Consider the following 13,468-nt stretch of genomic DNA (forward strand, 5'->3'; position numbering starts at 1 on the left):
TAAAAGAAACTAACAAGATACAAAATGAAAGAAAAATGCATAAAATATTAAATGTACTATGGTTTTAATTGTTTGTGACATGAACTTAGCAGCGATGAAGAATTTAGTCTTACATAAAGTTTAATAAGAAAAAAAAAAGGAACTGAAAAAACTGCTTGGGGTTGAGGCCGGTATCTTGGGGGTGGAAGGAAAAATAGGAAGAAACACGCCCTCATTTGCTTCGAGCATGGTTAGCTGGTCTGTCTGAAATTAGACCTACTTTCAAGTGTTTTAAGTTAATTATTAAGCCATTTCTTAACCTCATGAATGTAGTTTTCATGTGCTTTCAAATCTGGCCTTGAACTAATAGACCCTTTCACTTCAGTGGTTCTGGAAATGAATGTCAGATGGGAGAGGAAAGCATTTTAACTGTGTTTTTCCAAGGGTCAAAGCTCTGAAAATATAGTATAGTTTGTACATAAAACTCAGTACACCTGAATATCCTGCTGGCCTTTGTCTGGTAATGAAGCAAACCATGCCACCCTTTAAAACTTCTGCTTCCTTTCCAAACACGGTCGGCTGTGTCGGTGCTGAGCTATCTCACTACTCAAGTGAATCCATTCTTAGGATCAAAGTTTCAATAGATGAGAAACAGGTGGCACTTAGGCACCCTGGGGCAGCCTTCTCTTAACTTGTAAGAAAGAGAATGGTAAGTCCAGGCCTCCATTCTAGAATATTCTCCTTTTTTTAAAAAAAAGAAGACATAAAGAGTAAGAGGAAGAAATGCCTGTCAGTAAGAATGGCCAACGCTGTAGGAGTATTACTGGAATCTCTTTCTGTTAATTTGTCATTCTCATGGAGGCATCTCAGCAGTTGGTCTGGTTTCATCTGCCATTGTCAGAAATCTATGGCTGATGAATACAACATTTGAAATGATAAAATATTGGGCAACTTTTACTTCACAAATTAAAGTAAAATAATGCCTTGGCTTGCATCACAAATTAATAATGAAAATAGTAGCCAATATTTATTGACTGCTAAGCCATTTCCACGTATATCCTATGAAGCAGGTACTATTATCACCCATTTACAGAGGGAGAACTGAGGTGGAGGTACATTGAGTAACTTGCCCAAGATCATATTTTTTGTAATAGTAGAATCAAGATTCAAACTTGCATAATCAGAATCCAGAATTCATGTTCTTAATTGCTATACTATAATGTACAGTGAAATCCACGAATGCAAAGTACTTGTTTTTTTTTTTTTTTTTTTTTAGATAAGGTTTCATTCTTTCACCCAGGCTGGGCTGTAGCGGCTCCCTGCAGCCTCGACCCTCTGGGGCCAAGCGGTCCTCCCACCTCGGCCTCCCATGTAGCTGAGACTACAGGTATGCACCATCACACCTGGCTAATTTTTAAAATTTTTATAGAGATGAAGTCTCCCAGTGGTGCTAGGCTGTTCTTAAACTCTTGGGGTCAAGCATTCCTCCTGCCTTGGCCTCCTGAAGTGCTGAGATTATAGGTGTGAACCACCGCATCAGGCTGCAAAGTACTTAAAAAAAAAGTGCTAAAAAAAAAAATTAAAGTAGGCCGGGCGTGGTGCCTCACGCCTCTAATCCCTGTACTTTGGAAGGCTGAGGCAGGTGGATCACTTGAGGCCAGGAGTTCAAGATCAGCCTGGCCAACACAGTGAAACCACGTCTCTACATACAAAAATTAGCTGGGCGTGGTGGCTCATGCATGTAGTTCCAGCTACTCCGGAGGCTGAGGTATGAGAATCACTTGAACCCAGGAGGCGAAGGTGGCAGTGAGCCGAGATCGCGCCACTGAACTGCAGCCTGGGTGACAGAGTGAGACTGTATCTTAAAGAAAAAAAAAAAAAAATTAAAGTAAAAGAAATAAAAATAAAAGCCAGGAAACCACTGCTTTTTAAAGCTATACTTATTGAATTCTTTCTTTAAAATATTTAACACATTTAGTATGCATTGTGCACTTTGTCCACATGATTTAACTTAATCCTCTGCAAATCAGTTGTTAGCTCCATTATACAAATGAAGACACTGTGAGTCAAGAAAGTTGTACTTCATCATAGGAACTGTCACTGTAATGTGAACCCAAACCTGACAGAGTCCAGGTCATTTAGAACTTTCATGATGCTACTCTACTTCTTCTTTCTTTAAAGCAATTTTTACTATTAAGAATTAATTCAATAAGAAAAAACTTTGCAATCAAACTATTCATAAGTTTAAAATTAGAAGGGAAAATGTTCTTTTCTATCTTGTACCAGGCAAAGAATAGTTCTGACTTCTTAAGAATCAAAGAAATGGTAAGATTCAAGTGATTTTTTATAACATAGGCCAGACAAGAAGAAAGAACATTAGTAGTAAAACTAGTTAGCCTTTATTAAAACAGACAGCAGTAATGTTCACATTCTCGCATATTCCTAAGAGAGACAGATCTCTAATGCCATTTTTAACTGAACCCACAGAGAAGATAATTAAGACTGTCCATTTTCTCGTTTTTCCCTCTTTCTCTTACTTATTATTTTTTTTGTATCCAGTGTAAGCTTACTTTGGTATACAAAAAGAAACTAGTGTCCAGAAGTTATCAAATAAGACTCCTGCAATTAAAATGGGTAAGGCAGTCTGGACCTGGGCTTAAAAATACAGGCTTAACTCATGCCGATTAGGATGGTTACTATCAAAACAAAACAAAACAAAAAAAAAAAAGAGAGAGAGAGAGAAAATAAGTGTTGATGTGAATGTGGAGAGACTGGAACCCTTGCGCACTATTGGTAGAAATGTAAATTGGTACAGCTGCCATGGAAAACAGGATGGCAGCTCCTCAAAAGATTAAAAATAGAGATACCATACAATCTAGCAATCCTATGTCTGGACAAATACCCCAAATAATTGAGAGCAGGTATTTGAAGAGATATCTGTGCACCCATGTTCATAGCAAACATTATTCATAATAGCCAAATGGTAGAAGCAACCTAAATGTCCATCAAAGGATGAATGAATAAATGAAACATGGCATCCACATCCAATGGAATAGTATTTAGCCCTGAAAAGGAGAAAAATTCTGACACATGCTACAACATGGACGAACCCCGGGGATATTATGCTAAGTGAAATAAGCAAGTCACAAAAAGACAAACACTGGTGAGCGTACAACTCCGCTGATACGAGGTACCAAAAGTAATCAAATTCATAGAGGCAGAAAGTAGATTAGAAGGCTGAGGGAAGGGGGAAATGAGGAGTTACTGCTTAATGAGTACAGGGTTTCAGTTTTGCAAGATGAAAAGTTCTGGAGATTGGTTGTACAACAATGAGAATGTACTTAACACCACTAACTATACACTTACAAATGAGTAAGACAGTACATTTTATGTTATGTATATTTTACCACAAGTAAAACACAAAAACAAAAACAAAGGCTTGAAAGTGGGGACATAAATCCTGGCTTCCCTCTTCTATCTTCAAACGTTGTGACTCCAGATAAGCTATTTATTGAGTGATGGATGCTCAGATTCCTTATCTGTGAAATGGGGATAAAAATAGTGCCTACCTCTCAGGGTTATGAGGATGATATGAGTGAACACACGTAACAAACATATTTAGCACGGTATTTGGCCATGATAAGTGCGCCATAAATGCTGACTTTGGGTCCCAGCAGTAGGCATGGAATATTTAGCCAATGACAATTATGGGTAATGATTTTAAAATTTGATAATATATTTGATTATGTTTGTAAAAGGAATCTTTATCTTTTAGAGGTATTTACTAGTATATTTCTAGATGATATAAAGTGTAAACGGGATTTTCTTCAAAATAATCAGGGTTGGGGGAATGGGGGATAGATATGAGCACAGATGATGTAAGATTGGCTGGTGATTTGATGACGGCTAAGGGTGGGTAATAGGTATGTGGGATTATTATACTATTCTCTCTACTTTTGTATATGCTTGAAAATGTTCATAAAATTTCCATAAATAGAGTTCCTTAACGGAGTTAAAACAAAAAAATCCTTGATCCCAATCTTTGATGATGGCTTTCAGATAATTTTTCAAACTAGTACATGGTCATGGATTTGGTATCGCTGACCCTAGGTCCTGTCTATCCACACGTTTTCTTCAGGTGGAGTAACTGAACAGCATAGCAATTTTTCCACAGAAGTCTTAATTGTATAAAAAGATCATCACAATAAGCAGGTTACCACAAAATTAGGCTGCATGTGAGCACAAGATGAAAATATCGATGTTCTTAGCATCTTAAAACTGTGTTTTTCTCAAATTTCCTATTCTTCTGTTCCTTTCACTAAAAATGCACACATAACTTTCACCCATTCCCACCATCATTTCGATAACACCCTTCTAGTCTGTTGTACTTCTCATCAGTTTCATCAAAAGAGGTCAAGTGATTAGCTGGGTGTGGTGGCACAAGCCTGTAATCCCAGCTACTCGGAAGGCTGAGGCAGGAGAATCGCTTGAACCTGGAAGGTGGAGGTTGCAGTGAGATTGTGCCACTGCACTCCAGCCTGGGTGACAAGCAAAATACCATTTCAAAAAAAAAAAAAAAAAGAGGTCAAGTGAGACAAAATAAGTCCAAAGCATAGTATTTTGCTTTAGATGCCAGGGAGACCAAGGTAGGAAGACCACTTGAGGCCAGGAGTTCAAGACGAACTTGGACAACAAAGAGAGACCCTGTCTCTACAAAAAATAAACAATATCAGCTGGGGCTGAGCACAGTGGCTCATGCCTGTAATTCCAGTACTTTGGGAAGCTGAGGTGGGCGGATCACCTGAGGTCAGGAGTTCAAGACCAGCCTGGCCAACATGGTGAAACCCTGTCTCTACTAAAAATAAAAAATCAGCTGGGCACAGTGGCTCATGCCTGTAATTCCAGCACTTTGGGAAGCTGAGGTGGGCGGATCACCTGAGGTCAGGAGTTCAAGACCAGCCTGGCCAACATGGTGAAACCCTGTCTCTACTAAAAATAAAAAATCAGCTGGGCATAGTGGCGCGTGCCTGTAATTCCAGCTACTCAGGAGACTGGGGCATGAGAATTGCTTGAACTTGGGAGGTGGATGCTGCAGGGAGGTGGAGGCTGCAGTGAGCTGAGATTGCATGCCACTGCACTCCAGCCTGGGTGACAGAGTGAGACTCTGTCAAAAACAAACAAACAAACAAACAAACAAAATTAGCCAGGATGGTGGTGAGTGCCGATAGCGCCAGCTACTCAGGAGGCTGATGTGGGAAGATCGCTTGCGCCCAGGAGGCAGAGGTTGCAATGAGCTGTGATCACACCATTGCATTCCAGCCTGGGTGACAGAGGGAGACCCTCTCTCAAAACAAACAAAAGCCTTACTGTTTTTCTTAATGTAAATACCCAAATCAATATTCCTACCCCAGTGGCCTCATGCTCTGGCAGACCAGCAACCCACTGGCTTCCTCATCTTATCTGGGACTTTTGGGCCATTCTGGTTTAGAGTTGGGCTGCTGGTAGAACCGATGATACCATTGTCTGGACTAGAGGAAAGGATGGGAGAGTAGAAAGGGTGCCCCAGAGAATTCAAATGGAACTGCCCTTTTAGATAGTAACACTATAGTTAAGGAACAAATAGAGGGACACTACATTTCCTTATTTATGTATTATCAATGGTGATGTTTAGAATACTACCCTTTCCAAGAGGCAAACATGAAGGAATTAAACCAGGCAGAGTCTTTGAAATAATAATTTCCCCACTACTGTTACTTGCTGAGAAACCCTTTTCACTGTGGCAATCTAAAATTAACCTTGTAAAATACACTATGTGGAAAAACAAAACAAAACAAAAAATAAGCTGACTTCTTAAAAAAAATTTCCAAGTATTGGCTAACATATCAAAAGCCAAATCTCTAGCAATATAATTTAAATGCCAGGTTACACTGCTCCTTCCTGGCCCCCCATCCTATCCCCCAAGTATGATTTTTTTTTTTTTTTAATAAACAGCAAAAATGAATGGTTATGCTTATCAAATTTTAGAGTTAGCTCCTGATTGTGCAGGCTGATACATTTGGTAGAATTTTGACAAAAGCTGGTCTATACCATTCCACTATGGGTTAGACGGCCATGCATGCAGATCCTTCGTGGGCACTTGTCAAGCACAAGAATCCACACAATCAGTGAGAACACAGACAATAGTACTGTCTTTGTTGCTATTGCCAGAGTCAAGCTGTATTTGCTTTATTTTAACGAACATGTCCTTGCAATTTATTTTGAGGAACAAGATTATACACAGATTAAAACAATTTTGGAATTACATGGCCAGATAAATATCAGAGTTTTTTTCCATATGTTAAATCATTGCTATATGCTTTCTTTTTTTTTTTTTTAAGGGCTTAACAATTGTGTTGGAGAAAGGACATCAAATGATGCTTAGAAATGTGATACACATTTTCATTTCACACTCCATCAGCTTTTACAACTGTAGCTCAATGAAATGTAAGAGAGAGCTTGGCAAACGGCCATATTTACCAAGGTATAAAATAGGGGTCAGGTTACTTTTTTATAGAAGGAAAAAAAAATGTTTAATTTTCACTCCACATGACTAAAGTAGATGTCCAGCTAACACCCTTCTGAAAGGCACCGTAACTGCATATATGATACGGTTTAGTGCCTGTTCGGCTGTAGGTTTTTACTACAGTATAAACAGCTTTGTAAAGCAAGAAAACACCCTTTTCCTTATCCCCTTCCACTCAGGATCTACTGACATAGAAACATACTGGATCAGATCATCTTTTGCTGTCGACATTTTCGCCTGCAAATAATGGCTTTTACCCCCTGCTTCTAAACTGGAAGCAGAAACAGCTTCTTCCCTTTACAGCCAGAGAAGCAAAGCTATCAGCATCAGCAAAAACACATCTTTCTAATTCAGATTTCAATCTGTCAGAAAGGATTAAAGCCTCATGCATACATAAAAAGGGAACTATAAATGATAACAGAAACATGGTCTGGAATCACTGTGCTTCCACAGCTGCTGTTTTACTAGCAGTGTAGAGAGGAGAGCATCTTTTACTTACCTTTGTCAAGCCTGAGACTTCTCCCTTTGCTAGCGGTTTGCTGATGGAGGGTGTGTACACTTTGGCATCAGATACCGGCTGCCCTTTCATAAAATGTTTGCCTGATTCACAGATGTCCACTTCAACCATTTTCCCCATGAACGCAGGGTTCTTTGGCACTAAAACCTTAAACACATTTGTTTCAGAGGCTTAATTTTTAAAATAAACATTTTACTTTAGAACAGTATCAGCTTTATAGAATTTGCAAAGATAGTATGGAGAGCGCCTGTATACCCAACTCCCAGTTTCCTTATTATTTACCATCTTACATTAGCATAGTACATTTGCCACAATTAATGAACCCAAATTGATATATTATTAATACTATTAACCGAAGGCATACTTCATTATCCAGGTTTCCTCATTGTCCCTCCGTGTCATTTTTCTATTCTGGGATCCCCTCCAAAGTGGGCTCTATCTTCTAGCTGCTCAAGAGTCTGGGGAGCCTGCAGGAAGGAAAGGCACTTCTGGGAGGGGACCCCGGGCCCCCTAGGCAGTGCTTTTCCAGTGCAGGATGCGCCTAATGTCCCGAGGCACGTGGAAGGCAGACCTGGGAAATCCCCCAGCAATCAGTCAGTCACTTCTGGACAGGCCTTTGATATGTTGCTCTTGGCTATTCCATGCAATGAGGAAAACCGAGACAATACTGATGAAAGCCTTATACTTTTAATACTTTCCAAGTGAGCTGTCAGAGTAACGGTTTGAAAAGACACTTCAAACACAGGCCTGTGTGTCTGTGTTCGCGCACGTGGGTGTGCTGTGTTCGGAGGGAGAAGGAGAAACATTTAAAAGAACCTTCCAATAGCACCGAACACCACTGTTTGGAGCTAAAGGACTCCTGAAACGAACGGCTGCCATTCCTTTCCCTGGCTCTGTTAGAAAAAGCATGTGTTTGTCAGTCCTGGGGATCTACCTCCATCTAGAACCAGTCCTCTGAAGGGTACTTTGGCTTGTTCACAGGAAACCGTCAGGTCGTCTCTTTCCACTAGAGATTCCTGATAAAAGTGCTTGTTTACCTCGAGCAAACGTTTCCCTTCCTTTGGGACCTGCAGGTAGCTTGCGTGCATGACGTCTCCCTCACACTTCTATTTCAGCACTGGAGCGACCTGCCAGGCTTTTCAAGTTAGAATCCAAAATAAATAGACCAATTCTAATCCAGTAATGCTTGGATCTCTAGATGTAATCTTCACCTCTGGAACTCATCTTATTTAGAAAAATAATTCCTAGAAAATCTTTGATATGCTTAGTTGTAGAGACAGAAAAGTCAGATGAGAGCCAGGAGTTCCACAGCCAATCTCTCTGAGAGGCAAAATTGAATCTTGGTCTGAGTTTGATTTTTATGACCACTGAGTACACTGCTTCATCAAAGTATAAGAAAAAGGTCACCTGGGTGGTGAATTACTTATGGCAGGCAAAACGAACTAAAAGAGCTTTAGTGTTAGGATATAAAAAGCCCTTTTAAATCAGTTTTTATAAAATAAGAAAATCTCTAGACCAAACTAACCCTGGGAGATTTGGTACTATTCTGGGGAAAAATAACCCTCCTTGATCTGCTGCCTTGATCTGAATGAAGGGCTCAGTGTTTTCCCCTCCTCCAGTTTTAATAATTGGAAAAAGCCCGGCTGCTTTAAATTGGAGGAAGCAGCTAACGAGGCATGCCACTGCCTTTAAAATGAAGGGAAAAAAGTTCCCTGCTGAGGCAAAACCCAGATGGCAAGAGAAAGGAGAGAGAAGAGGCAACCAAAATGCAATCAAGCTCCTCCCCAGGGCTGAGCAGAAGGTTGGCCTGAATAGGAAAATGGCCCTCTGGAGTATATTAATGAGATGGGAAATGGAGAAGCGACGCAGTCCAGACACAGAGTGCTGGGAGCCCTTCCTCAACTGCAGTCTCCACTGGTACTGAACAGAGCACGTCTAGTCTGGGCTTTGAAAGCTCCCCTGTTTCCTGGGGACCCACTGCCCAGTCTGAGATGATTCCCTGGGGAATGTCAATGCTGGGGGCCTCTTCAGCTCCTGCTTTCCTGCCTTCTGACAGAGGCAGCCTGCTTCCTCTGCCCATCCCTCATCCGACTTGTCCACATTGGCCTTCAGCGTCTTCTCCAGCCCTAATTTCAGCCATGACCCACGGCAAACATTTTCACCTCTTATCTGATGAGAAAGAAGCAAAAAAGCAGGAAGCTCCATTTGATTTTAATACAATCCAGAATGATCAATGAAGATCTCCATATGCCCATGAGAGTCTCCCACACAGGCTATCATGAGATGGGAGAGGAGGGCGTATCCCATCTCTTCCCTGGCCTTGGCCCTTGACAGGGTCAATGCCCCGAAAGAGGCACTCTGTTTTCCTCAGTCACTTTGGAATTGCTCTCCCACCTGGAGGAGCAGAAACCCCACTGCTGAAACAAAAGTCAGGCTCCTCGGTGGGCAAATGCAGGCCAGCTTAGATGGGCAGGGAAGGAGGGCTAGTAAGCGGGGGCACCCCTAGGGATGGCCTCCAAAGCTCTCACACTGAAGCTGGTTTGATCCTCACACTGTTCTGCACAGTCGTTCATACAATTTGAGTTGAGTCCAAGGAATAGACTCTTTTTCCTCTGCTCCTAGCATTTTTATCAAGGTAGAAGTTAAAAACAAAAACAAAAACAAATAAACAAAAACAAACACTAAAACCAAACAAAACTAAAAAACCAACCAACCAACCGACCAACTAAAAAAACTGTCCGGTTGATGTGCCGGTGAGAGGAAATCCCTGCCCTTTCACGCCGCTGTCGCCCATGCAGACATCCTTCCTGTCGTCTGAGCAGGACTTTCCCTCTGCTTTGCCAGGGTGTGGGAATTCTGGCAGTGCTAATTGCCTAGTTCCAAAAGCCCAAAAGCCTAAGGCTGGTCCTGTCAAAGATTAATGTGAACTAAAACAGACTAAATACACCTATTCCTTTGTACAGAACATATTGTAGAGTAAGTCACAAAGATAGAGCCCATGTTAGCCTGGCTGGCTTGAGGCTATAAAACAGCCTTGTTGTGACAAGATTCAACACTCTCCCCTTTATGCCCTTTGCTTAAACTTTCAGAACTCTTTCTCGTTTTGGAGAAAACTCAAGAATACTGAAGTGCCTCTTACCTGCTCATAGAATCGATTGTGTGCAACATAAAACTTGGAATCAAAAGACTCTTCTGTTACTAACACTTGCTGTCTTTCACCAATCTGTGGAGAGAAGGGGAGGGAAAAAACAGGTAAACACCTGTGAATCCAAAAATAAAATTAAAATAAAGGCCAGCCCAAGTAGGTCTGGACCAAGTAGCGTCTTCTTAAATTTAAAGTAGACTCTACATTGCTGGTTATTTAACAGCGAACACTGCTCAAATCACGGATTCAAATTTTTTGAAAGACATTAATTATCTGGCAACATAAAATTAGCATAGTATAAACTCTTATTTTCTTACATAACTCTGAAACAGAACTTAATCTCCTTCAACATAAGTAAGATAATTAAAGCTTCTATGACATACAAAAATCTTCTAAATATCACTTTGTTTCCTGAAACAAAGTTGCAAAACAAGCCAGAACAAGCTGCTTCTAATCCAAACTCATGAAAATATTTTGGCAATATAAAAGAATAGTAATAAACATTAATTTGAGTTATAAGGGATGTAACACTAAAGAAAATGCCTCTGGAAACCAGTCATTAGGACCTTGCACCTCCACATTTCATATCTTACACACAATTCTGAAAGTACTGAGTAATTCACAGAGCTATTTACTTATTATATACATTTTCTCTGTCACAGTCAACTGTCTTTATGCTGCACTCATGGCCCCATGTTCATTTATTATTTTTTAAAGAGAAAGACAGCAAAAATATGGAACTGCTAATTTTCTACAGGATTGATGTACATTATGATCTAAGCACCCATTTTTAATAGCAAAGAAGTAAATCAGCCAAAACAATGGGTAAAGAAGTGTGACTATTCTCAGGAAATTTAAAATTTCCAAGTTTATTCTACTGTGAAATGCAGCATTTAAGGTATCAATTACTCTTTTTTTTGTTGTTTGTTTGAGACAGAGTCTTGCTCTGTCACCCAGGCTAGAGTTCAGTGGTGTGATGTTGGCTCACTGCAAATTCCGCCTCCTGGGTTCAAACGATTCTTCTGCCTCAGCCTCCCGAGTAGCTGGGATTATGGGCATGTGCCACTATGCCCAGCTAATTTTTATATTTTTAGTAGAGATGGGGTTTCGCCATGTTGGCCAGGCTAGTCTCGAACACCTGACCTCAGGTGATCCACTCACCTTGGCCTCCCAAAATGCTGGGATTACAGGTGTAAGCCACCATGCCTAGCCTCAATTACTCTTTTTACAAGATTGTCAAAATGTCTGATACAGCCAACCAACTATATTAAATGACTGTGCTGGGGATTATTTTTACCATTGCTACTTAATAATTATGACCCCCCAAATTAAAGCCCATTGGCAAGATAATTTTTTAAAATGCCTATTCTCATTTGTAGGGACTTGTCACCATGTTCAGGCGGTTACCATGAAGGAAACATAAACACAGCTGCACTAAATAGACCACCTAACAATTAAAAAAAAAATCAAACTCCCCTCTCCATCATACAATGCCAGTACCTAAATACACCATAATTTACTATCTAGTTTACTATCTCATTCAAAGTGTAGCCCTCTTAGCCAAAAGTTGTAAGGTCTCTGAGATGACACTTATTAAAGACTCTTTTCATTCTCTGAAAAACAAAGGAAGTTCTGGCAACATTAATCCCCTTAAAAAAATCAAGTGGCAAAAAAGAAATTTCCCCCAACTTCTATGTTGAGCTTCAATGGCTCTGTTTGTCGAAAAGGGCTGGGGAATATTGGGTCTCACTGAAGTATATTCTTCTAGAAGAAAACTTAGAATGTTTGCACACATTTCACAGTGTGAGTTGCTTATGACTTAGGATAAGTATCTGTCAATGGTTCTTAAGGAAATCTGCAATTACACTTCATTTAACATCAAGTTTTCAGGAAATTAACAACAATGTGAAATTGTAGATCCACTGAAAACTATGCTGCTTCTTTCTTCTTATTAGAATCAATGTGGAGAGTAAGGGCCATCATGTCTGGGCTGCTCTATTTCATCTGGAGATGATAACAATGACAGTAATATACACAGAGTTAAAAAGACTTGCTATGTTTATATGGTAGAAAGCTGGGCTTTTAATCAATCATAAGAGAACTATTTGTAGGTGAGTATTTAACTATTATTTGCCAAAGAGACTCAGGAGAACCGCAATGTGCACTAATTCATAGTGGCAAACCCTTTTTCAGTCGTCCTATTTGTGTCCTCAACTGAGGAGTCATCCTATTTGTGTCCCCAGTGTCACTGGCAAGGCCCGGTGGCTCATGCCTGTAATCCCAGCACTTTGGGAGGCAGAGGTGGGCAGATATGAGTCCAGGAGTTTGAGACCCGCCTGGGTAACATGGCAAAACCCCGCCTCTATGAAAAATACAGAAATTAGCCGAGTGTGGTGGTGTGTGCCTTTAGTCCCAGCTACTCGAGAGGCTGAGGTGGGAGGATCGCCTGGGCCTGGCAGGTCGAGGGTGCAGTGAGTTGTGATCATTCTACTGCATTCCAGTATGGGTGACTGAATAAGATCCTGTCTCAGAAAAATAAGTACATAAATAAATAAAACATCTCCAGAGGCCAGGCACAATGGCTCACGCCTGTAATCCCAGCACCTTGGGAGGCCAGGGTGGGTGGATCACTTGAAGCCAGGAGTTCAAGACCAGCCTGGCCAACATGGTGAAACTGTTTCTATTAAAAATACAAAAATTAGCCAGGCGTGGTGGCATGTGCCTGTAGTCCCAGCTACTTGGGAGGCTGAAGTGGGAGGATTGCTTGAACCCAGGAGGCAGATGTTGCAGTGAGATGAGATTGTACCCCTGCACTCCAGGCTGGGTGACAGAGTGAGACTCTGTCTCAAAACAGAACAAAACAAAACAAAATCTCCAGAGCATACTGAGCAAAAATGAGCCTAGGAAGGCTAGGGCTTTGATCAAAAGCTGCTGCAATCTGTCCTCACCCCTTAAAATAAATATATGTATACATATATATTCTAAATATATATGACTTGCCAGAGCCTGGGAGTTGGAGGCTGCAGTAAGCTTTGATCATGCCACTGCACTCCAGTCTGGGCAACAGAGTGAGAACCTATCACAACAAATGAACAAACAAAAAATAATAAATGCTTTCCTCAATATTTTTTAATGAATGAAGTCACACTGAAGTGAATATCAAATATAACCTTTAAGAGAATCAACTATTCCAAATAATATTAAAGTCAACACTGAAGTTATGGAAGAATGAGTTCAGATGACATTCGGGAAGATGGAACTTCAC

The 13,468-nt window shown here is 40.6% G+C and overlaps 1 protein-coding gene across 3 annotated transcripts in view; it reads right to left on the reverse strand.

Moving 5' to 3' along the window:
* CDKAL1 (CDKAL1 threonylcarbamoyladenosine tRNA methylthiotransferase) overlaps positions 1 to 13,468 on the reverse strand; it is a 713,545-nt gene that overhangs the window by 23,602 nt on the left and 676,475 nt on the right. For all 3 annotated transcript variants that reach the window (XM_074038810.1, XM_005553933.4, XM_045389964.2), the window contains 2 exons: positions 10,198 to 10,281; positions 7,041 to 7,205 (listed from right to left, as the gene is read on the reverse strand). In XM_074038810.1, coding sequence (XP_073894911.1) covers positions 7,041 to 7,205; positions 10,198 to 10,281 — 249 coding nt within the window. The remainder of the gene's footprint in view (positions 1 to 7,040; positions 7,206 to 10,197; positions 10,282 to 13,468) is intronic.

Source organism: Macaca fascicularis, chromosome 4 (genome assembly GCF_037993035.2).
Source record: "Macaca fascicularis isolate 582-1 chromosome 4, T2T-MFA8v1.1".
In the NCBI taxonomy this organism is placed as follows: domain Eukaryota; kingdom Metazoa; phylum Chordata; class Mammalia; order Primates; family Cercopithecidae; genus Macaca; species Macaca fascicularis.